The 23,434-nt window shown below is 40.8% G+C and overlaps 4 protein-coding genes across 7 annotated transcripts; 2 read left to right on the top strand and 2 right to left on the bottom strand.

Annotated features, from left to right (window-relative positions):
* Positions 1-1,462: 1,462 nt before the first annotated feature.
* Positions 1,463-8,691, bottom strand: LOC129593728 (membrane metallo-endopeptidase-like 1). Its single transcript, XM_055490178.1, has 10 exons — positions 8,343-8,691; positions 8,095-8,256; positions 7,848-7,931; positions 6,850-7,784; positions 6,470-6,649; positions 6,214-6,379; positions 3,256-3,375; positions 2,978-3,168; positions 1,814-1,915; positions 1,463-1,740 (listed from the first exon to the last, which is right to left on the bottom strand). Exons 1-10 carry the CDS (start codon positions 8,560-8,562, stop codon positions 1,564-1,566), a joined length of 2,337 nt encoding a protein of 778 aa, XP_055346153.1. The 5' UTR covers positions 8,563-8,691; the 3' UTR covers positions 1,463-1,563.
* Positions 8,692-9,975: 1,284 nt separating this feature from the next.
* LOC129593664 (transient receptor potential cation channel subfamily A member 1-like) lies at positions 9,976-18,721 on the top strand. The gene is made up of 18 exons (XM_055490096.1): positions 9,976-10,012; positions 12,912-13,125; positions 13,858-14,241; positions 14,320-14,508; positions 14,574-14,777; positions 14,850-15,099; positions 15,189-15,326; positions 15,426-15,487; positions 15,621-15,872; positions 15,949-16,011; positions 16,084-16,167; positions 16,242-16,312; positions 16,369-16,684; positions 16,934-17,284; positions 17,365-17,580; positions 17,750-17,935; positions 18,013-18,131; positions 18,214-18,721. Exons 2-18 carry the CDS (start codon positions 12,934-12,936, stop codon positions 18,473-18,475), a joined length of 3,339 nt encoding a protein of 1,112 aa, XP_055346071.1. The 5' UTR covers positions 9,976-10,012; positions 12,912-12,933; the 3' UTR covers positions 18,476-18,721.
* Positions 18,722-19,261: 540 nt separating this feature from the next.
* Positions 19,262-21,834, top strand: LOC129593665 (beta-1,4-N-acetylgalactosaminyltransferase bre-4-like). Its single transcript, XM_055490097.1, has 4 exons — positions 19,262-19,915; positions 20,193-20,291; positions 20,641-20,898; positions 21,094-21,834. The coding sequence occupies exons 1-4, from the start codon at positions 19,432-19,434 to the stop codon at positions 21,591-21,593; spliced, it is 1,341 nt and encodes a 446-aa protein (XP_055346072.1). The 5' UTR covers positions 19,262-19,431; the 3' UTR covers positions 21,594-21,834.
* LOC129593666 (uncharacterized) lies at positions 21,744-23,190 on the bottom strand. Of its 4 annotated transcripts, none has more exons than XM_055490099.1 (3): positions 22,833-23,190; positions 22,502-22,651; positions 21,744-22,289 (listed from the first exon to the last, which is right to left on the bottom strand). In XM_055490099.1, the coding sequence occupies exons 1-3, from the start codon at positions 23,011-23,013 to the stop codon at positions 22,111-22,113; spliced, it is 510 nt and encodes a 169-aa protein (XP_055346074.1). In that variant the 5' UTR covers positions 23,014-23,190; the 3' UTR covers positions 21,744-22,110. The 4 variants fall into 4 exon arrangements, 3 of the variants coding, with proteins under 3 accessions (XP_055346074.1, XP_055346075.1, XP_055346076.1); XM_055490100.1 differs by having other exon boundaries at positions 22,529-22,651; XR_008691109.1 differs by having other exon boundaries at positions 22,176-22,289; positions 22,502-22,598; positions 22,833-22,974.
* Positions 23,191-23,434: the final 244 nt, after the last annotated feature.

The following is a 23,434-nucleotide window of genomic DNA, read 5'->3' as shown; positions in this document are numbered from 1 at the left end:
GCAAAACAGTTGAAAAAAGCGTACGGACTTCTATAATGTGCTCTTAAGTTCCCTTAATTGTCATGCGCCCATAACAGATCGATAAATGTTAACAACGGATAGGCTTTCACGATAGAAAATTGATCGATATACACCTTTATTTTCGAATGACAAAGGAGCATCAACGAGACAGAATTTTACTAAAATAAATTTTGCCATGGATTAGGCGGAAAATGGTTTTTATTCACACAACTATGCTGATTACATCAGTCGGTGACAATGGTGTACAGAGGGTTATTCAGCCAAGTGTGGTCAGCGCATTAAAAAAATTCCTATAATTCAGCCGTAGCGCAGAGTCAGATTCTAATAATTGTTTTATTATAACAAATTAGTTTTGATGCTTTTTGCAAATTTTTGTGACAATCGAGCTTAAACAGCCCGCAATATTGGCTACTGACCTAAAGACTCCGACTCTAAACCTTTGACCAGGCAAAATTTGGCTTTCGATGATCTGGCCTTAAAGGATCGTCTGCTTTTCAAATCTGGATGGTTTTAATTGTAAAAAACGACGATCCGAATATTTTTCATAGCAAAAACGATTCCATATTCTTGCGCGTTCTTGCGGTAGGACGGTTGGAAAAAACGCGAAAACAGGAAGACACTCGCAGGAGCCATGCTCATTGTGCGAATTCTTACTCACGGAGCTATAGCTATCCTTTTCGTTCCTCCACAAACTAAAGTTGTAACGCAGGTCTTTCTTCACAATTTACAATGTTCATTGATCGAAAAGGACGCTCCGCGGATTAAGCCTGGCAGAGAGGAAGAAGTCATCCAGAACCAGAGATGTGCTCCCGGGAGCACTGCTGAGAAAAACAAGGATGTTGCTTCCTGATCGAAAAACTAGTAATTCCTTCTGAAAAGGATTGTTAGAAACCCTGACAGGTTTTCAATGGATTATGGCGAAAACCCAAATTTTAAATTAATTTTGAGTAAAGGGAATCCATTTCCTATAGCTGAACTGGTCAACTGTTGCCAACATGGGGGGGATAAACTTAATTTTTTCATGGGCTACAGGATAGCGAAATCTTGGCTCGGTTGAATTCAGAATATGATTAAATGTTCTGGTTATCTGATAAAATTTTTAAAAAAGTAAAATAAGCCTGCAACGGCTAAGCAGAAATTTTCCAAAAAGTGACCACACTTGGCTGAATAACCCTCTGTACAGCTGTATAGCTGTAGCCTTTTTCGTGTACCCCTGAAAACACTTCTTGGAAAATACCTACCAAGCGTTGCAAAATGCAAATACGGCTGTGCCGCAATATTATTAAACTTTAATTGTATCTACTCTGTAGGTAAAGTTTTTTTGCTAATTTTTTGCATATTTGTAGGACTTGGAGCAAAAGCGCGTAGACGCTTTTTGCGCGGTATAAGGAAACTTATAATATTTACAACATACATTTTACTGCTTCTATGGCTTCGAAAACTTATTAAGAATGGTACGTATCCGCTGGCATGATGGATAAAAAAAACCAAAACAATTATAAACCCCATTGAACTGGTAATGAACCTTGCGCGTGCTGTTTATCACCACAAATTCACTGTGTTCTCTGAATTCATCGGCGTCCCAACCGTACACTGGTAGGCATCGGCGAATGATTTTAAGTTGGCGAAGATAGCGTTCACTCGTAGCTGCAAGGGGCTATGGACATCAGTTAAAAGCATTAACTGTTGGAAGTCTGGATCGTAATGCCCACACCAGATCTGTCAATACCGAAAGGTCACGTCTTGCAGATGGTTGTTAAGACACGAAATGCAGTGCTTCCAGCATTCTAACCTGAGCAGCCGATAAAAAGAACATTTGTCTAGGGGAATAAAATTCGAATCCGGGCAAGGTTTCTTCGTGCTGGTCCAACTGTTTTGTTTTCCGGATATAAGCCTAAAAATCAACTGTACAGAGGGTTATTCAGCCAAGTGTGGTCACTTTTTGGAAAATTTCTGCTTAGCCGTTGCAGGCTTATTTTACTTTTTTAAAAATTTTATCAGATAACCAGAACATTTAATCATATTCTGAATTCAACCGAGCCAAGATTTCGCTATCCTGTAGCCCATGAAAAAATTAAGTTTATCCCCCCCATGTTGGCAACAGTTGACCAGTTCAGCTATAGGAAATGGATTCCCTTTACTCAAAATTAATTTAAAATTTGGGTTTTCGCCATAATCCATTGAAAACCTGTCAGGGTTTCTAACAATCCTTTTTCAGAAGGAATTACTAGTTTTTTCGATCAGGAAGCAACATCCTTGTTTTCTCAGCAGTGCTCCCGGGAGCACATCTCTGGTTCTGGATGACTTCTTCCTCTCTGCCAGGCTTAATCCGCGGAGCGTCCTTTTCGATCAATGAACATTGTAAATTGTGAAGAAAGACCTGCGTTACAACTTTAGTTTGTGGAGGAACGAAAAGGATAGCTATAGCTCCGTGAGTAAGAATTCGCACAATGAGCATGGCTCCTGCGAGTGTCTTCCTGTTTTCGCGTTTTTTCCAACCGTCCTACCGCAAGAACGCGCAAGAATATGGAATCGTTTTTGCTATGAAAAATATTCGGATCGTCGTTTTTCACAATTAAAACCATCCAGATTTGAAAAGCAGACGATCCTTTTAAGGCCAGATCATCGAAAGCCAAATTTTGCCTGGTCAAAGGTTTAGAGTCGGAGTCTTTAGGTCAGTAGCCAATATTGCGGGCTGTTTAAGCTCGATTGTCACAAAAATTTGCAAAAAGCATCAAAACTAATTTGTTATAATAAAACAATTATTAGAATCTGACTCTGCGCTACGGCTGAATTATAGGAATTTTTTTAATGCGCTGACCACACTTGGCTGAATAACCCTCTGTATCAGGCTTAAATCAGGCTTAAATTAAAAGTAAAGGAAGGTGTATTTCTTCCAGATTTTCTCAACAAGTTTTAATTACATAATTATTTAAAAAAATATAGTAGGCTATACCCCGTAAGCCGCTTTGATGCCGCCTAAGTCGGCGATGTTCTCCGTTAGCGTCAGCATACCATCCACACTGCGCTCGCCAATTTTAAATCGATTGAACTGTTTGACCAATTCGGCGGCTTTGTTAGCAAATGCCATTCGGGATTTGTTGGACCACCAGTTAAAAATATTCCCCTGCTCGTCTCGTTGCGATCCTGATAAAGAGCCAAGATTTGTCAAACTTACATACTACAGCAACTTATTGTTAGTAGTAATAACTAATTACACAAAGTTTTAGTTACCCGCGTTATCGAAACCGTGGGTAATTTCATGCCCAATAACCCAACCTAAACCGCCGTAGGTATAGAAGCTTGGCACAAACCAATTAACATACGGAGCTTGTGCGATCCCCGCCAAAATAGCTAAAATTCGAAGGAAAATTCAGTCACTTTATTGCATACAAAACTATAAATTAACTGGCAATATTAGCTATTCTGTTGATGATATTAATAGACAAGTGTAGACGCTGTATTAGAGCAGCAGGCAAAAACGTGAGTGCCAAAGTAACTGTAAGGAATCTGCTTTGTAAGCCCAACTCTAGGAAAAAGACGTCCCGATTTCGAAGCGAATCTCGCTATGGTACGGTTGCTCAACCGCACGAGATGGCTGTAGCGGCCACGCCTACAGATACGGTACGCGAAGCCACCTCGCGAGGTGGAGTGGCCTGGTGCTTATGGCGGGCACCCGCCAAGGCGGGTGCGATAAGGCGGGGGTAAACCATCAGGCGGGCGTCGGTAGCGGGCAATGCAGAAATGCATTTGCACAGTGCACTTTCCCGCTAGCTGCGCATCAAGCTGCTAGTGCAAGTCATAACTAGCGTTAGCAAGTAGCTTACTAACGCTACTCCACGCTTTTTAAAACCAACCGTTACAATACTGTTTACAAAAAGATTTACCAGATCTTTTTAAATCGACTTGTTAAGCTGCTTAGTTATAATTCAAAAAATGCGTAATGCAGGATAAATGTCCCAGTGACCCGTTACTCTGACTGCGGACTTATTCTGGCTCCAGGATTCACTTAACCTTGGTAGATATTTTTCAAATCAATAAAAAGAATTAATTTCTTTTATACAAAAATACTAGATTAAAGGCACAGACGCAAAATCTTTAAATATATATTTTGTTTTCAAAAAGCTTGCGTGGAGACGATGACAGTTATAAAATTAGGACATTGAAGCAGTTCAATACTAATAACTATACGAACATTCCGCATTAAAAAAAGAGATGGCAACTTCACCTAACACGCACTGATATTTACGCCTACGGTTTGGAGCAGCGCCAGGTTAATTTAATTTTTAATTGTAGCTGTCTGAGTTAACAGCGATGCCATTTTGTGGCATTTATGCACTGAAAAAATTATTAAGACTTTACAGCAAGCCAAATTATGCATATATATAATCAGTTTGGTTTGTTCAATAACTGTCCAACGTTAGCGCATTACAGAGCCAATTATCTGGCTTTTATTTATAAGTTGCTATGAGACGCAAAAGAAAAAAGTAATAAATGATATCATTTTTCAAGCACGTGTTTTTGAGCATTCATCGCTTAAGAACAACAAGATGATTTTATTGATATTTAAAAAGACAAACCGCTCAAAGCAGCTGTTTTGAAAAACAATTTTCGACCAAAGCGAAACAAAAAAGAGGCACTTTGAAAAGAAGACCAATTTTGCTTCAGTCCTAAAATGGTCTCACAATTTCAGTGTTTATTTGCGGAAGCTAAAAGGTAACAGCATTTCTTGACATCAAACGAAAAGTCTGTTGTATACTGCAACGAAATAGGTTGCAACCTAAATTCAAAGAATTTTTTCGGGAAACGTCTTTGATTCAGGCTACCAACTTAGGCCACAGCCTAAATCTGGTAACCGCAGCTTATTAACAAAGAATGCATTCTAAATAAGCATTTCCAATTTTGCTCGAATTCAAAGATCGAAACAGGTAAAAGAATGTTCTGTAATAAAGTAAATGATGGTAAAAAACACTTAGGCTGTAGCATTAATTATTAAAAAAAATGGAAAAAAAACTGGGGAAACTGCAGTAAAAAAAATGGAAGAGTTGAGTAAATTGCGTTTTTCTCAACCTTTTTATGTGATACAGGGTGAAACCTTTTTTAATTTGTTTTTGATAAAAAAAATAATGGTGTCAAACAAGATTGTATGGGACTAAAGCAAAAACGGTTTACATATATGATATATGTAAGCAGTTAGTAGACCGAATTGCGTTTTTCGCTACTGGTCTCTGACTAGTAGCCTGAATGTCTCGTAGATTTTAACAGTACGGCTAGAAGACTTAATCGAATGTAAATTTTGTCATTAGCGATAAAACATCATAATTATTAGAATGATATTTGCTTAATTTCTCGGCACCAGGGTATGCCCGAGACTCTGTGAGCATACGGTGAACGGTTTTTTAAGCATTTAAATACATTATGCCAGCTAAGTAGCTAACACTGACAATATCATTCTGTGCGTTTTTTTATCTACGTAACTTACTATTCTCAATTTTTGCTGTTAGTTTTTATAAAGGTCCTTTTTGTTTGTTTGGGGCTTTAAAGCAGATAACCATATATAACGGCTGCTTAAGAAAATATAGAATGGTGTCAGGATACGTTGGTTTTTTATTCAACTTTACAAAAAATCATTCGAAATTCTGAAGGTGTCAAAGCGACCCACATCATATAGCTTTACATCCTTTTCTGTTTTTAGGTGGTCACGTGATTGAACCTGCTTCCTACATGCAGGACAGTTAAAACAAACAGAAAGACTACAAAACGTTCGTTTTTTTGACTTACAGTTTTAAAAGAACGAGTTCAGTCACGAAAAACAAAAAGGCGAATACACAAAAGCTTTTCAAATTAAAAAGGCTCGTGGCAAAGTAGAAGTGCACTACCGATTAGGCAAGTGCAGCGCACTTGATGCCTCAGTGCAATGTGCAATTAAGCGGTGCCCGCCACTGATATTGAAACCCGCCTTAATGCGCCCGCCAAGGCGGGTGCCCGCCATAAGCACCTGGCCGGTGGAGTTGCTGTATCGCAACGACATTCGCTTCGAATTCGGGACAAGGCCTTATTTATATTAGGCCTAGTCCCGAGTCCCGACTCCCGAATAATGAAACAGCGCGATTGGCACCTGGTGGCATTAACTGACGGTGAGACAAGCCAAAAGTTTTGAAAAGTGTGGAGACCACCGAAGTAGGCAACTACCTAAATAATTTCCTGATGGATTATAAAACCCATTTGTAGCTGAAGCATCCATGGTAAGGAAACCGTCGTCTCGTTTGTTTTCGGTTGCAATTTTTGCAAGATTCCTGTCCGTGTTCACCCTTGCCCAGCTAACTGTTGTGTCGAATAAACTCTCTTTCATATCAAACTGCAAAAAGTTTGCAAATCGCAAATACTGTGCATATATAACAAAGTGCCATTCAGTAATAGTAAAGCTGTATACACCGCAACCACCAACCTGGAAATAAAGCTTATCGACCACGTTACTGTTCCCTGAAAGATGCTCTTCGTAAAGGTCATATTCCAGCATATCTTTCAACTTAGTCAACGCCTGGAATCGTGTCGCTTTGTCCATCCACTGGGTTTTCGATAACATGCTGCGGAATTCTTGCCGAAGATTGTAAATCATTTGCTTGACCTGCAAAATAACATGCAGCTTCAATATACGTAGAAGCAAAGGTGATGCACCATGCATAATTATTGTATTGACTCAAATTAGAATTTCAGTAAAGACGACTTACTTTAGTTGATTACGCAAAGAGACGCATTATGTTTTTCTAATGATGTTTAGCAGTCATCGATTACAAATTACGAAGCCGAAGCTTTGGATACAAGTACCTGAGATTTTGCGGTAGGATGCAATTTCGCATACTTCTGCACGTACAGCGCACCCACCGCAGCCGGCAGGACAGTACGGACTGTTTTAATGCAATCCATCCATTTCGGTAAGCCTTCTGTCACACCGGCAACAATTTGTCGTTGGTCCTGAAAATATTGTCCTACCGTTTTTGGAAGCGTGGCGCTATACGAAGCAATCATCTGCCAACCAAGATAATTCGCCAATAAACGTCTTCCCTTATTGCTGTTTTCCAGCTGAGCTAGTTTTCCGTCAATAGCCTCCATGATTAATGGCGCCGCTACGTACACGTTTGTACTATTTGCGACAACGAAATTTTTAGAGGAATTAAGCCCTGAATTTGTTAACGAACGGTGAAACAACATTTGCATATAACTAATCAAGTTGGATGCAAAGTTGGAGCGAAAAAAATACGTGGACCGAAACTCTGAGACATTCATGGGAACGACGCTAAGCGGCTGGGTCGCGTAGTACTCGGCCGCGGCGGCGGTGACGTTGGTCAAAAATAAATGCAACGCATGGAGCTCGTGAATATCTTCCTCCAAGCGTAGCAGATAGTCCAGATTCTCCATGGAAAATTTCGGTGGCGCATTGCCAAAACGCAGAAACAGAGCGACATTCTTAATCAGATTAGGATACATGCGAATGTATCGCTGTCCATTAGCGATATGCAGGAAATCTTTACCAAAACCCGTAGCGGGCGACAAGAAGATGGCGTTCTTTGTAGAATTAATGGGGTCATGGGCGACCGCCATATCCAGCAAGAGGTCACCCACTCCGCAATGACTTAGTTCCGTGGTCGCGGTTAAGAAATCAAAGCTAGCAGCAGACCAATTAGCCGTAATCAATGGCCAACCGCCCAGGATACGGCATAATAATGTGGTTAATGAAGCGGTTCCTTGTCGTTCCGCTAAACCTGCGAAGCGTTCACCGTAAACAAGAACTGCGTGTGGCTCGGTTGCGTGTTTTGTCAACACACCTTCATCCATGCATTGGGCGTAAAACTGTTTTGCTTTCTTTTGGGCGGAGCCAAGCCGGGATGCGGTTTTTGCTGACAGAACATCTATAGACAAAACGCGGATTATGACTACAAGCAAAATTCTAAGGTTGTACAAAATCTTAATTAAAAGTATCCTCAAATTTATGGCATACGATATTTCTAGCGCGCCTGGAACTGGAATACTTCTATAAGTTTTTTTAATTTACTACTTAACGGAAGTTGTTACCTCGGAGTTGATATTGCACTAAGGTTTGTAGATCTCCCGAAACAGAACGGTAGTTTTCAGCCGGGAATAATGGACGCTTGGCTATCCAGTTGCCACAAGCGAACTGGTAGAAATCTTGGCAGGGATCGATGGAAAAATTAACCGAACTAAGCATCGAATCACCTGCAAAATTGTTGACTTGCGGATAAAAACTAATGCAATTCCAACAATCAAAGCCATGTTAATCCACAGATCAACAACACACTAACCGGTAATCTGACACTGGGGCGTACTGCAGATATTAGTACTGTATCCTTGCCCATGTTTGGATGTTACTTTCCAGGCTTTTCCTATTAAAGACCCGGAATAACCACCGGCATCCTCAAAATTCTGTTTGCAAACACACTGTCTAACAACAGCAATCAATAAAAATTTAAAGGAAAACAATAACATTTTCTTGGCGTATATTGTGTTTTCGACCATACACATGAATCAGACTGGTAGGCAGTCCGGGAGTTCTACTATGGCCAAACCTGACCGAAAATTAGCAACTTTCCGACTGAAAACCCGACGAAGCATGGCTAAACTACCGGAAGTTACGTGTCAGCCAATGGCCAATAAAAGTCGTGTATAAGTTATACAGCATATAGATATACGCATGACTACTATGAAGGATGGAGGATAATCGTGTGGATCAACAATCTTCGCTGTGAGAAACCTCTGTCAAGAGGTGGTAGTTGGCGTTTCTTTTGTTATTATGCTTTTTATTCAACCAGCTGATTCACCGAAATTATACGGCGATGATGTGCCGGTAGGTGTCTGATATTGGTCAATTGCAGATAATAAAAAACCCTTCGATGATGCTTTGGATTTGATAATGGATTGATGAGAGTGATTAAGCTGTAGGTGCTGTAGTCAAACACGGTGAATGTTCCTAAAACGCCATACGTACCTACTACCTAGTGACTTGTACCGAGCCGGTGAGTCGCGGTGTGGTAACAAGGTAAACAAATCGTGATATAAAGACAGCATGTAAGGAAATTTAATTTTTTATCGCTAAGTCACGTCGTACGTGCTGGGGATAACGTTGGAATTATCTCGGCGACTGCAAACTTTATATAACACTTTACGTTTCTCGAATGTAAGACGAACAAAAAACGGAAAAACAAGCAGAGAGACAAGGGAAATTATTTTTTCAAACCACCAGTCTGTATATACAGAGCATACTGGTATAATTCACGATCAATTTGCTAGAAGTATAGAAGTATCCTTTTTAAAAGTCTGTATACAATGTGCTAGCGTTGCAGCCCATACGGTCATGACAGTGCTAGTGCAAAATGAATACGACTCAACTTTCGGCATAAGTTGTTTAGCTCTTCATGTTTTAAAATAAAAATAAATGTTTTTTTTTAAAGTTTAATCTAAGGGTTTTAAATCAAAATTATTTAGATAATGGTCTGTTATGAATTGCTTTTCACAGAATTATGGAGAATTATCTGCATAGTGCAGTCCGATTTCGCCAAGTGATCCTCTCAACTTGATAATAATAATTATTATTCCTACCGGTGTTCGTAACTTCGAACCCAACATATGGTTTTATTGGTTGTATAATATTTTGCTGCAAAAACGTTTCAAAAATAATAAACCATTTACGTTGCTTATTGCACCCCCGAAAATAATCGCTTGACGTACAAAACATACCTGTGCGCAATGGTTCAGATTACTGACGCTTGAAGTTCTTTTACTTTTCCATTTATCCGACAATTGTTCACAAGCATTCACATAATATACGTTTATGAGGCCAATACTATGCCTAAGGCCATCCAAAAATGTTTACTTTTAAACAGTTTTTCATCGAATTTACCATCATAGCACGAGTATTACAGGGAACTGTAGTAAAACTAAAAACTTTTGCTAAGCGGACGCATATTTGCAGAGTGTAAGAACACGATCAATTTTTTTGGCTAATATGAAGACCTTGAAGTTACTATAATAATTAACAACTGCTGATGCGCGTGTGAAACATTGTGATATATGGATATAATTTTCATTTTGGTACGGAAGTTCTGATTATGTTGTACACACTGAAACGTCTGTTGTGACGTATAATAGAAATGTGTAAAATGGTAACTGATGCTGATCAGAAGATCTATCTGCATGTTCGAATGTTCGCTATTTATTGCTAATTTTGTCGGTAAATACCAATGTCCTGAACCTTGGAGAGCCCTCTTCGAAGTAAGTGGGAATTTGAAATACAAAACTGCAATAGCGCAGGATACTCACGGCATTGTAGAGAGTTATTACATTGTACGTATTACAATACTTCCTACAGTATTACTGTACAGTAATGTACGAATATATATAACCCCTGTGTATTTCTTTTGCCTTCTTTAGCTTACGGGTAAGTATAAAGATCATAACATCATAATTATAAAAATTTTGAGTATAAGATACTACCATACCGTATGTAGCTTGGCTTACCGGAAGCCATCTTTACTAGAGCTTCTTATCGGTTCCAGAGATTGGTAATCGTTAAATTTCTCTACGAATATATACAAAAGGCGCATAGATGTACTTGTACGCACAGGATGGTCATCTGTGTATATGACCACCCAGTTTTAAAAGCCTTAAGTCGATAATACAACTAAGGTTTTCGGCACACAATTCTGCCAGAAATGATGTACAAATTCCTAAATAATTTTCGTTAGCCAAAATGAAGTATTCGTACATCATTGTGGCGTGGTGAAAGAATAATTATAGTTACCTAAGCCTACCTCACGTATAACCATTGTCCATTATCGCACGTTATATTACATTATTGCACATGTTTACATTATAGATTCATAATATCCAATATTACAATGTTTCCAATCCCCTCAAAGCGCTAATTAAACAAAATTCTACGAAAGTCGTCATAAATCAGATCTAATTGCAGAATGCGCAACATAGGCTTTAATGATACGAAAATTCGAGCTGCCATGAACTTAGCAATGATTTTACATATTAATTTTTACTCTGATAATAACAGCGCTTCGAAAATTGTAACAACAGGATCCGTACGAGTATAGCGAATGCAAAGATAAGAATGCCACCCTTTCAGTAAGCTGTAATTCTTTGATTGCAGGACTACAAACGCGAAAAAGATCGTTATAAACATCAAGAACACTGTTATTATTTTTCCCTATAATATCAAAGTCATTGCTCTGAAAAATGCTTTCGGAAGTTTAACACCAGAGAAAATAAACAGGCAATCGGTGTGCTCGTAATACATGTACAGATACATGTAGATGGCTAGCTTCCGTATCTTCACTTGACGATGACATACGATGTACGCGCATATCACGGCTGAAAAGTCGAGTTATTATTTAATACGCGGTCACAGTTGAAAGTAAAGAGCAAGTATATTTCAAAGTACGTATTGGTTTTCACAATCACCCACTTCTACTAATGCGACCGGAAAAATTCAAAACCCGTATCCCAAAAATTCGTCGTATTAAACAGCAGTTCCTTCCAATTGACATCACAAACAATCTTATTATCAAGAATGTGTATTGTATAATTCATTAAGCAAGTCAAAGGCAATGCTGTGAATTTTATACCCTTGACCTTTCAAATTTTTCATAAAACTTTGGATATCGTATGATTAATTTCGTGGCCATTGACTTGATAGTTTGATATTGCGGTTCCCATTTTTCGTAGTACCTCTAACACGGCTGATCTGCGCCATAACAACAATAAACCCTTTTTGGCGGCATAATTACTACCTTGCTTTATCATGCAGATATCATGCACAACACCTAACACGGATAACATCACACTTATCAACATGCACTGTTACTGTTACTGACGCGTTTGTAATGGTATTTGGGTGATTGAGCGTCATAGTTGTGGATTTGTGGGTGCTGCTTCCGGTTGCAAGTGTTTGACACCAGTGACTGCCGGTCGGATTGTACACTAGCGGCACACTTATGGCATGCGCGCGACTGTTCTAATTTTATTATGGCGATTACTGTATGTATACGTATACTGCAGTATCAGTAATCGTGAGAAAGAAACAAATACAGTTTATTGTTGATGCACCCTGTGTATATACCTAAAGTAGCGAGAAAATAGTTTTAGCCACAGAATGCGGTAAAATGAAACTTTAACTGCGATAAGATTTAATTATTTAAATGGTTCATGCTCGGTTCACAAGTGTTTGGGAAACGATTTGATCGCTCTTTATTCGATGCAAAAATTAGTTCAGCGAAGCAGTATTTTACGGTGCGCATATACAAATATGATAAACTTAAACAGCAGATAATTTGATTTGGTTACGGCAAAACAAAGTGACGTCACGTCGGTCACATTTGGGCGCATTTCAAGGAAAACATACCCGGTTGGAACTGCACAATCGGATTAGTACAAGGTTTTTACATGGCACATCGATGACTGATTTAACCGCTGAAATATATGTTAGTAACATGGCGAGTGAGATTTTCTTAAAACACTGCAATCACTTTGTACTAACGCGAAAAAACTGGTAAGCCGTTCACCGCCTGCAGGCGATATGCAGTTTGAAACTACAAGCGAGCAGTTAACGAAATTCCAAACCCACATCCACTGCGACATTCCATCCGATCGCGTACATGTGTTTTCACTGAAATCAGAATTAATCTCATTTATCTAAGGAACTCGGTGAACTGTCGCGTGCAATAATGTTTACCATATAAGTTACCGAGCAATTCTTTTCGCTTAATTATTATACTACACTACAAAACACTTCAGCACAACATGGGTCGTGATAATAGATTGAGCAGTAATTCGGTAAGAGATTTTGATCTGGCTGCTATCCACAGTTTACGCCGGAAAGCGGGGAAAATGACGGAAGGCGACACAGAGCAAAAAATCTCCAAGCGGAGTATCAAGTCACCTTTTGGAATGCGCCTGCCGACAATTAACCGCTTCTCGGTGGCGGTCATCAAAGCCATTAATGCCAAACATGGCGACGAATTTGCCAAAGATTCTCCCTTGCACACCGCCATTCGGATTGGCAATATACCTTTATTATTGGTAAGAATCATACAATACCAATTTTTCCATATCCGTAGCTGAAAAATATCATTAATATTTTCGTAATAGTACAGTCGTTTTCGTTTCCAGTTACTGTGTGACGAAAGCCGTATTTACTTTGTATTCACTACTTAACACAACCCGTTCTCACTAATTTGACAGGCCGAATTACGATTATCAGCACTTTTGCAGATAATTAATGTCAAAGCCCTAGTTCTGGTATTCAAATTTATTCATAAAGCGATCCATTTGTATTCGTCATTATTTAGATTAGGACAAAGGGTGCATGTTGCTTGATGTTGTATAAAAAATGGCACTGCATACGATACAATGTTTGGATTCAGACTGGTTCCTATAAATAGCCGAAAGGCGTTTTGTATTTCACTGATTGCCGACACCGTGTTTCCCAATAAGTGACAGAGTATCGATAACAACACTCTCTTCACAAGTACATTCGAATACTATACTCTGGAGAGTAGAAACTGATTGCAAAAATTACGGCGGTAAAACAGCTTGTTACTTTTTTGAGATGCCTGAATAATTTCTGAGCCCAGTTACCGCTGCACTAAATTTCTAATTTCTAATACTGGTAACAGAAATGTAAATTAATAATAATAACACAAACGATACCGATTTGTTATAAATAAGATGAGTTGTAGACAATTGTTAACACTTTCAGCCATTTGCACGCAGTCATAGCAAGATACTTGTTTACCGCTGGAATTTGTGTAGAAGCTCTTGGAACAGCCCGAGTACCGCGCCTGCGTTGACGTCCGTGGCGATTATGGGGAAACACCGCTGCACCTGGCTTCCGCCCTCGACAACCTGCAGGCAGTTAAGATTCTTCTCAAGTGCGGCGCCGATCTGCGCGTACGCCGCCGCTGCTTTCACGAGCTAAATGCCGTGCATGTGGCCGCCGCCGACGGTAGCGAGAATGTCCTCCAGTACTTCCTGTCCGAATTTCCCGCCTCGAGCGGATGTGATCTTCAGGCGTTGGTGGAATTCCGCGACACCGAAGGCTCCACGCCGTTGCACTGGGCCGTGCAGTGTCGGCGTTTCAAGTGCATTGCGCAGTTATTGGAGCATAATGCACCGGTTGACAAGCCACAAACAACGGTCAGTGAGAGGCACTGTCATAACCAATACGAATTTACAATATCTATGATATCAAAATTTCTATTCTTTTTTTAACAGAGCTTTCAGGCAACTCCCGTACATTTAGCCTGCTATCAGGGCCTTCTCACTGTAATGGAGATTATGAAAGAAAAACAACCCGAAGCTTTTCTCAGAGCGCTGGCAATGGGTGACGACGAAGGCTTAAAGGTCATCCATCGTGCGGCCCTCATCAACTCTTCCGTCATGATCAAGTTCCTTATAAAAAATGTAATTTTGTTGAAGCGGCATTAGTCATACGAAATATCCCTGCATTGCAGTTGTACAAATAATAGGGTGCGGATCCCAATGCAACTGACTCTCAAGGTCGAACTGCCGTGACCTTAGCTTCGTCCACAGAAGCCTGGGCGGCACTGCGCGCTTTAGTGGAGCACGGAGCCAATCCCTTCCTTCCGGATCCAAATGGACGAACTAGTCTACATGCGTCCGCCATATTCGGGACGCTCCCGGCCCAAGCCGATACGTTCAATGAGGAATTTGTACGATATTAATTTTGCGAACACAGTGTCAAATGTGCTTACGTATGCTGAATACTCGGGTTTGTGAAATAGAGAGCTGACCTTAGAGAAGCCATCGATATGCCGGACAATTTTGGCTGCACAGCGCTGCATTACGCCGCTATTTACGGTAACGTGGAAGCCTTCGAAAGGCTGGTTAAAATGGGAGCGGATGTGTATATCAAAACGCATGCCCTGAAGACTATCCTACATTTCGCGGCGGAATGCGGTTCATGTACACTGATTAAAAAGTTGTTCGAACGGGAAGATGTCAGTGTTATGATCAACGATCTTGATAAGGACGGTAAGCTCGAATGATTACCGCCATTTACCGGTATAGTTATAAATGCTGTCGTATAATTCCACGCGATTCTGTCCACTTGGTTGTTTTAGGTTTAACACCGATTTGCTACGCTGCAAACAACGGCAGTCATGAAGTGGTACAGCTGCTGCTATCGAAAGGTGCTTTAATTTTTCGTGAGAGCAATGGTCAAACGCCTCTCCACAAAGCCGCAGCACAAGGATATACTGGTGAGCGCTCACAGGATCAGTGATTATTTAATCAAAAATCCGATTTCGATGACGTTGCTGTACCGGCACGCACTTATATATAATTTATGTTGCTTGTAGATGTCTGCGCAACTATTTTACGTCAGTATCCCAAGATCATCGATTACGCCGACGTGGAAGGTGTAAGTCCTTGTATTTTAGCAAAAAAATTTCCCGGGTTTCACGCACAGGAATACATGTCAATTTGAAAAAAACTTGTGAACGTAAAATAAATATTATATCAAAACAATTTCTTAAACGGTAAAATGTCTGCAGGATACGGCGCTCCATTTAGCCTCACTGAAAAATCATCCCAGTACAACATCCTGCCTGTTGGCGCACGGCGCCATACTAACCGTTAACCGCAAAGGACGGACACCTTTGGACCTGAGCATTGCTGAAAAACAGCATTGTGTGACGGCCGCCTTCATCAATGACGTCAGATGGCACACGTTTCTCACGACGCCGTCATTTGTCTACGGCTCGGTGTCACTGGGATTAGTGCGACATGCGCCCCATCTAATGAAGGTTCGCGATGCGGCAACCCTACATCTCGTTGACCTTTTACAGATCTATAAAGTTAACTTCGCGTTTCGATTCGCAGATCGTTTTGGACCGATGTATTCAGCCATCTGTAGCAGAGTCTGCCTTGGACTGCGAGTTTCATGTAAGAAAAGGGTTTTTATCGAAGCAAACAACAGTAGAAATTTTTTTCAATTCACGGAATCCTCGGTTTCAGATTACGTACGACTTCAGTGTGTTGGAAGGTATAGAAATACAAAAGTTGGGAAAGCGGCATCATGAACCTCCAAAACTGCTGAAAGTAAGCATAGAAGCCATTTATTATGGCGAATGCAGTGAAATATAAAAGTAACATGCGCTGGTTTTGCTGATCAGGAAATCTCCCGACTGAACCGATCTGTTCTTATCACTCATCCCCTCACACGTGCTTTACTGGAACAAAAATGGTAAGCTTTGAACGAAAGATACAAAACCAGTTACAATAAAAGGCTCCGCTTTGCAGGAAAATGTACGGAATGTACTTCCATACATCATTCACGATTATGTATTGTGTTTTCCTGTCATTGTTAACGTACATGGTGGTACAAGGCGTCTTCGTTGATCTTATCCCTCATTTGATACGACAGTCCTATGACAATATGCTGATGTACAAACCCGATTTGGTACCTAAGGCTGGCTTTTCCCGATTGCTCAACGGGACAATAAACGGACGTTACTTTGGAAAGATTGACCACTTCAAGGATTACGCCTGCGTGGCATTTATTTTGGTGTTCTTGAGTATGCTGCTCATTAAAGAGTCTATGGAGTTCTTCACCAAGGTACGTCGAAGTTCACGTACAAGTTGGTACAATCAACATAATATGTGCCTGTGCAGGCAACCAGCGCTAGAAAATAAGGAAATCTAATAAAATATTTATGTATTCTTTGTAGAACTATATTGGCTTGAAGAACTATGTAGCGTTATATTTTATGTAGAAGTGTATTTCCTTGAAGTATAGTATTACAGTGGACTGTACAGTTATATAGTATTACAAATGCGATCCGACCATTGTACCACTTTACTTCAGGGATACCGCTATTTTCTGGACATCGTCAATTATCTGGAATTGTCCATGTGCTCGTGCTGTATCGCATACATCACGCTGTATCTCATGCAATGCGATCCCGACAAGGTTCACGACATTACACCGTGGCCAGTTGGCTCCTTAACCATATTCTTGGCGTGGTTCAATCTCCTCCGCTATTTCCAACCGTACGGTGGAGTGGGAATCTATGCAGTTATGTTTTTTGCTGTGCTCAAAACACTGATGCTGGTCTCGCTCTTCTTCTTCATTCTGACTGCTGCTTTCACCGTCACCTTCTTTGAACTGATGCCCGTGCTGATATTTCCCAATAGTTCGCAGTTCTACGACGTCCAGGTATACTATGAAATATTGATAAGCTCAACTTTAATACGGTCTGACCTGATAATTAGAAAATGGAAGTTTGTTAATTGCAGCAAGACGATGACCTGCAAGCCAAAAATTTGCTGACGTCTCATATAACGTTGTACACATCCGCTCTTCGCATCGGCGCCATGACCATCGGCGATGTGGATACCATACAAAATTATATTCAACCAATGCTGATGGGAAAGTTACCATTTCCTGCCATGACCTTCGTCGTTTTGGTGGTGTTTTTCCTCATGATGCCCATCCTGCTTCAAAACTTATTGGTTGGTTTTTTATTGTATTCAGTAATTTCCCAACTCAAAAAGCGTTCGCATCTGCTAAAAAAGCGGTCATCATCTGAGCCATCTCATTGCAAACTGTTGCATGTGAAACAATAGCTAAAAGAGAAGTGGCTTAGGGGAATACAACCTGAATTTGTTATGTGGTATCTAGACCGGTTTGGCCGTCGGTGACATCAGCGCCACATTGTCCAATGCCAGCTGCCTGCGCCTTCAGAACCAAATCGATCTCCACTTGCTCATCGAACGCTTGCTGCCCGACAAATATGAATTGTTCTTCCGCAAGCACCTTCAGACATACAGGTTTTATCCGAATCTCGGCGTTTCGTGGTGGGAGCAGGTACAGCAATATAGCCGAGCATTCATCTTAAAATGCCACTTTAATGATGAAACCGTTAAACCATGACCTATTCCTAGATCACACGCGCCCTTGCTGGAGGAACTAAACGTCAAGTCATTGTTGGCACAATCGATGAAATTGACGAAGATTTTACTGGGAAGCTCCAGAAAGTAGAATTCAAAAAGCTGAAAAACGAGTACGATTTTCTCAAAATATTTTGAGAATGGGTAGTGTGTTCCTTTGGTCGAATAAATAATGTTTGGTGCACCTCTTTATAGGGTAACGCGATTATGTGACGTAATCGACCGGCAACAGCATGTTCTATCAAATCTGCTGGAGACTGTCACCCGTGCGCAGTGTGCTAACAGCATGACGCATCCATCCGATCGCGACAACCCGACGACGAATCCGAAGGAATCAAGCGACGACACTGCCTCCGTTCCCAGCAATACCAGCTTCTACATATCCCCCAATCCGCCTGTCTGTGTCAACGAGATGAACAAGAAATTGTCCTCAGAGAACTTGGAAAGTTTTCTGTAATGCGCAGTGTGAATACCCCTGAACGTACAAAATTTGTACTTGATTATTGTTGCATACTGTACTTTATTGTTAGCACTACTTAATCAGATTTAATCAACTTTTTGTCTCAACCGCTTGGAAATGCTCCTGTTGTCCAGGCATTTCTATGAAATGTGATATAACGATTTCTCATAAAATAGTCCAAGAGACAATAAGCACATTATAATAATTATGTGACTCGTTTATGTATAGTCTATATATTTTCGGCAATAAATAGTTGCACAAAATATGTAAGATGACCCTGTGTCTGTGACTGAAAATACTCTCTTCCCATAATTTGCAAATTGAAAATTAATGGGTACGTAATAAACGCATTTTGTGCTTATTTTTGCACACCGTACCCGTTCGAATTTTGGCCTTTAACTAACGTTTAGCTAACGTATTTTTTACAAACTGTTTTACTCGGGGTAGTCTGCACTTGCAAGCACTACCCAGTACTACTTGCTTTCTTCAAGCTAATCAAGTTGTTTTCGTTTTATATACTATATTTGTTTACACGATTGCACCACCTACCGTATAGTACCTATACAGGTGCATGCGTGCGCTCAGCTGGAAATCTGTCGTGTTGACTATGTCCTGCATTTGGTATAATCGCCGTCGAAGAAGTGATTAACAGTGATTGTACGTACTGTGTTGTAGTAATTTATACCGCTTCGAGCGGTATACAATTTTAAAAACTGGTTCTTTATGACAAAACTGAAAACATCTGCGGCTATCAGAGTATCACTTACTTTAGCATACCCTATCGCAACGCATTTCTTCCGCTCCATTTACGAAGGCTCCATGTACAGCGTATCGCTGTGTAGTTGCAGTCTTGCAGACGCTATTAAATAATGTCAAATACTTTTACATATTTCTAATTTTACAACCACACTGCCCACTTATGCCGCCCATTAAACCCATTAATTGATCTTTTAATGAAACTGCAAGGCATGATCGATGCGCTTTGCAAAAGAAAATTCCTCCGAATTCTCCTTATCGTGGTCGGTATTTTCGCCGCTCTCCATTTCTTCCCCGCACTTCTTTTCCGGGACAACCGGATCACCATTAACTATTTTGCTTTGTCATGGAACTCCTTTTCCGACAAAAGCATTGCTAATCATGGTAACAGTTCTGCACCAGATACCACCGTCGTTCCTCCAACGGTCACCAATTTCACTACGGAACCTGATGTGGACGAATTACAGCCAGCGTCGAATTCCTCTCTGTGCCGGCTCAATATATCATATCTGACAGGATTTCGTCATATTGTGGTCCCTCAACTGCCAGATATCTCCGAGGTTACAATAGAAGCCAAGCACCCAGATTTGTCGCCGGGAGGGCAATGGCGACCCGCAAACTGTACCAGTCGGGAGCGAGTCGTTATTATTGTTCCGTTGCGCGATCGGGAGGCCCATTTAAGTGCGCTTAAAGCAGTACATAGGAATATGTAGGACTTATAGCCAGAAATTGCCCAGAACGGTAATTGCACGTTGCAGATATTTAAGGCTTAATTGGTACGAGTAGTGTACCCTGATCGCTATAGCAGCTGCAGGACACTGGAATCAGTTTGTGATTAATTTATACAAATACAGATTATTTATTCTGTACAGTGACGGCTTTTCGGCTGTAACAGTTGCCAATTTGTACTCTTGACCCTTAAACCAATGTTCCAGTTACATTTCGATTTTAATTTCAGGGCTGCTATTGGACCGGTTGCATGCCGTTCTACGGCGTCAACAAGCTGATTATCGCATAATTGTCGTTGAGCAGTTTGGAGACGGCTTATTCAATAAAGGTCAAGCGTTTCAGCTTTATTGTTGCAATTATACGTGTTTCAATTATCAGGAGACCAAAAAACTTTGTTAATGCAATTATTAATAATTCATAAATTGTCAGTACCGATCGACAGTACGTACGGCATATTTTCGATCCGTGGGAACAAGTTTTACTATTTCAGTGCACGCTTAAGATACCTTTTAATAAAATTGATGTTATTGGAATTAGACACAGATAATTCGACCGAAGGCTAATTGCGTTTAGCTTGTTAGTAAATACAAGAATGAGCATAAAATTAAACATAATGTACTGACGTGATTGTCTTCAATGCCGATGTGCAATTGTACCTACATACAAATTCACGATAGGTGCTCTTCTGAATGCGGGATACAGGGAAGCTTTGGTGAATGATTCCCGTGACTGTTTTATTTTTCATGACGTCGATCTCCTTTTGGAAAATGACCGCAACCTGTACCGCTGTGCTTCACAGCCTCGACACTTATCGCCAGCGGTGGATAAATTCGATTACAAGCTGCCCTACAAGATCCTGATGGGCGGGGTTACCGCTTTCACGAAAGAGCAGTTTGAAAAGATCAACGGATACTCGAATCTGTACTTGGGATGGGGTAAGAGATTACCTCCGTGAATACACAATACAGACAAAACACATAAAACATATTCTAAAGACTACTCTAGTAATCAAAAGTTGGTATACTGTTTGTCGAAATTGGCTGCTTCTTCTGTCTTGTGTGCTTTTTATCAGCTTGGTTCAAACACGATCGGAATACATTATTATAACAATTTCAGTAAGTTCTCTTTAGGCGGCGAAGACGACGACATTTTTTATCGTCTCAACGACTCGGGTTACACCGTTCGCCGACCCGATCCCTCCATTGGCCGATATACAATGATTCGCCATACACTCGATGCCAGAAATCCTCAGAATCCCGACAGATTCCGGCTGCTGAATCATGCCAAATCGCGCCGCTTAATGGATGGCCTATCTAGTCTGAACTACACAGCAGTCCGACGGGAATACCGGAAGCTCTACACACGAATCGTTGCCGACGTGCATGCGCCACCGGTCTTCCCGCGACACTACCAGTGGCGGCCTTCCGGTGGCACCTTTTGGACCGAGATGGAGACCTTCATTCTCCAATATCCTTTCCTCAGCGTGATTATGTTTATGCTCATCATCATGCACGTTATTGGCATGATGTGGTGTGGATGTGCCTGGCTGGTGGCAATGGTCGAAATGGATCACGTGGATAATACCGAACACAGACGTATACGCGGCTATTACGCTCATGAGCGGATATGAACGAATATCTCCTATCTAGTCTGAAATCATTTTTAGTGTTCACTCTTATCGAAACGAAAATACATATAATTCCAAACACTTAATTACTCGAAATGCTGATGATTTTTGCTGGTTCCGGTATGGTTATGGTTTCTGCATTCAAGCTAGGAATTTATCGTTTGCACCCCATTTATTGTCAATTATTAAGGACTCGCTGTCATCAAAGATGATCTGGAATCCAATCCATAAATGAATGATTAAAAAGAAGGAACAATTTTTCTTTTAAATTCACTACCAATCAATTAACAAGCATCCATACCCGCCAGCAAAACAGCAGCATCAGACCATTAAGTAATGATCACGGGGGAAACAATTCCCAGAACAGCGAACAAACACCACGCACTCCGAAGTCTAATTGACCAATGAAGTAAACCAATCAACCAACATCAATAATCCAATATGCTTTCAGCCTCTAGTACTCTTTCCGCAAAATTAAAACGAATTAAAGACAATCCTGGTGACCCTGGTTGGAAGCGCATCAGCGGTGGGCGGCAGCACGCTCTTCCGGAGTGGCATTATAGTTCTTAATAAAATGACTAACCGCTCCCACGGCAATAATTCCCACGGCCATACTCTGCGCTGCAATACGCAATCCGGTGAAGTACAGCGTAGTGCTAATAGCATCCCTTTGCGGAAGTCGACGGTACTTGTAAATTCCTGCAGAAACAAATTTTTCTTGTTAAACGATCCGTCATTCCGAATATACTATATACAAATAAAAATCCACTAAAATAGCAGAAACATTTAATTAAACGCATTATATGCTTAACTGATCACTACGGAATTACGGCCGACACAGAACATACGAAACCGGAAACAAAATAAGAGGATCACACGCAATTATTAAATCACTAAAAATATGTTTAAACCTGAGCCAAATAACGAAGCTGCATTACGCATATGTAGTTTTGCATTATTCAAGGAACCAAGAAGGGCGAGCTCGCGAACCCAGGATCGCGCTGACATCTGTAAGCATAAATGATGATGTTTCCGAGTTCTCTCAGCAAAAGTCTGTGCGCCTGCAACCACTAAATCTTCATATAAGTAATCTTTAGTGTATTAATAAAATTTACCAGCTGGTTACATCACACCAAAAACGAATGAAGCTGAAGAATCTAATTCCCTGAGAACTGGTGCATCATTATTGGCGAACTGCTGTATTCAAAATCGTGCTTCTAATCGTAACGCTCACGGTCTTACCATATGCCGCCATCGCTGTAAAAGCCGTAATAGCGAGGGGAAATACTCCCATTTCAGTAAACTGCTTCTTAAATCGATCACCAGTGGATGGCGCCGGGGCGAAGATACGATTAGCTGGATCAGCGAACTCGTCGTACTTGCGATCCAGAGGGAAATTCTCGGTCGGCGCTCTGTGCGACATCTTAACGGCGAGCAAGAAAATTAGAAGGTACGAACTATCGATACAGGATGAAAACTATTCCGCATACGATAAATCTGGCCCAGATAAAAACCATGAAATAGTTCTCAAAATCCGAAGATTGAGAAAAACTTAAAAATTGCTTTGCTTTTCTGAAGTTTTCTTGGCATTTTAACTCCGCCAGCTGATGCAACATCTACACCGTTATCTCCAACCGGAAGTCCATCAACGTTCACAGTTTTACACTAGTCTCGTGCAAAGGCAATGTGCTTTCCATTATTACTGGAATTGGGGTACCCATTGCCGGCTAATAGGCGAATACTTACCTCCACAATAGACAGTAGTGCGGTCAAGTATGAGCGGAGCGTCGTCACACTTCAGGACGAGTACATAAGCTGGCAGCAGTAACAGTGGTACGGATACA

Source organism: Paramacrobiotus metropolitanus, unplaced genomic scaffold (genome assembly GCF_019649055.1).
Source record: "Paramacrobiotus metropolitanus isolate TYO unplaced genomic scaffold, Prichtersi_v1.0 Parri_scaffold0000063, whole genome shotgun sequence".
Classification (NCBI taxonomy): domain Eukaryota; kingdom Metazoa; phylum Tardigrada; class Eutardigrada; order Parachela; family Macrobiotidae; genus Paramacrobiotus; species Paramacrobiotus metropolitanus.
The sequence above is the reverse complement of the archived record's forward strand: the minus strand, read 5'-3'. Positions and strand labels throughout refer to the sequence as shown.

Excerpts from the sequence above, each read along its gene's own strand:
- LOC129593728 (XM_055490178.1), bottom strand. The coding sequence starts at position 8,562 with ATGTGTATGGTCGAAAACACAATATACGCCAAGAAAATGTTATTGTTT. Across the intron at positions 3,376-6,213 it reads TCCATCAGGAAATTATTTAG|CTATTTTGGCGGGGATCGCA; the intron begins GTAGTTGCCTAC and ends TTCGAATTTTAG. Across the intron at positions 1,741-1,813 it reads TCTTTTTATCGGCTGCTCAG|ATCTGGTGTGGGCATTACGA; the intron begins GTTAGAATGCTG and ends CGGTATTGACAG.
- LOC129593664 (XM_055490096.1), top strand. The coding sequence starts at position 12,934 with ATGACGGAAGGCGACACAGAGCAAAAAATCTCCAAGCGGAGTATCAAG. Across the intron at positions 14,242-14,319 it reads TTGACAAGCCACAAACAACG|AGCTTTCAGGCAACTCCCGT; the intron begins GTCAGTGAGAGG and ends TTTTTTTAACAG. Across the intron at positions 16,313-16,368 it reads GCTTTACTGGAACAAAAATG|GAAAATGTACGGAATGTACT; the intron begins GTAAGCTTTGAA and ends TCCGCTTTGCAG.
- LOC129593665 (XM_055490097.1), top strand. The coding sequence starts at position 19,432 with ATGAAACTGCAAGGCATGATCGATGCGCTTTGCAAAAGAAAATTCCTC. Across the intron at positions 19,916-20,192 it reads CGATCGGGAGGCCCATTTAA|GGCTGCTATTGGACCGGTTG; the intron begins GTGCGCTTAAAG and ends TTTTAATTTCAG. Across the intron at positions 20,292-20,640 it reads AGACGGCTTATTCAATAAAG|GTGCTCTTCTGAATGCGGGA; the intron begins GTCAAGCGTTTC and ends AATTCACGATAG.
- LOC129593666 (XM_055490099.1), bottom strand. The coding sequence starts at position 23,013 with ATGTCGCACAGAGCGCCGACCGAGAATTTCCCTCTGGATCGCAAGTAC. Across the intron at positions 22,652-22,832 it reads TACAGCGATGGCGGCATATG|GCGCACAGACTTTTGCTGAG; the intron begins GTAAGACCGTGA and ends TAGTGGTTGCAG. Across the intron at positions 22,290-22,501 it reads AGCTTCGTTATTTGGCTCAG|GAATTTACAAGTACCGTCGA; the intron begins GTTTAAACATAT and ends TTGTTTCTGCAG.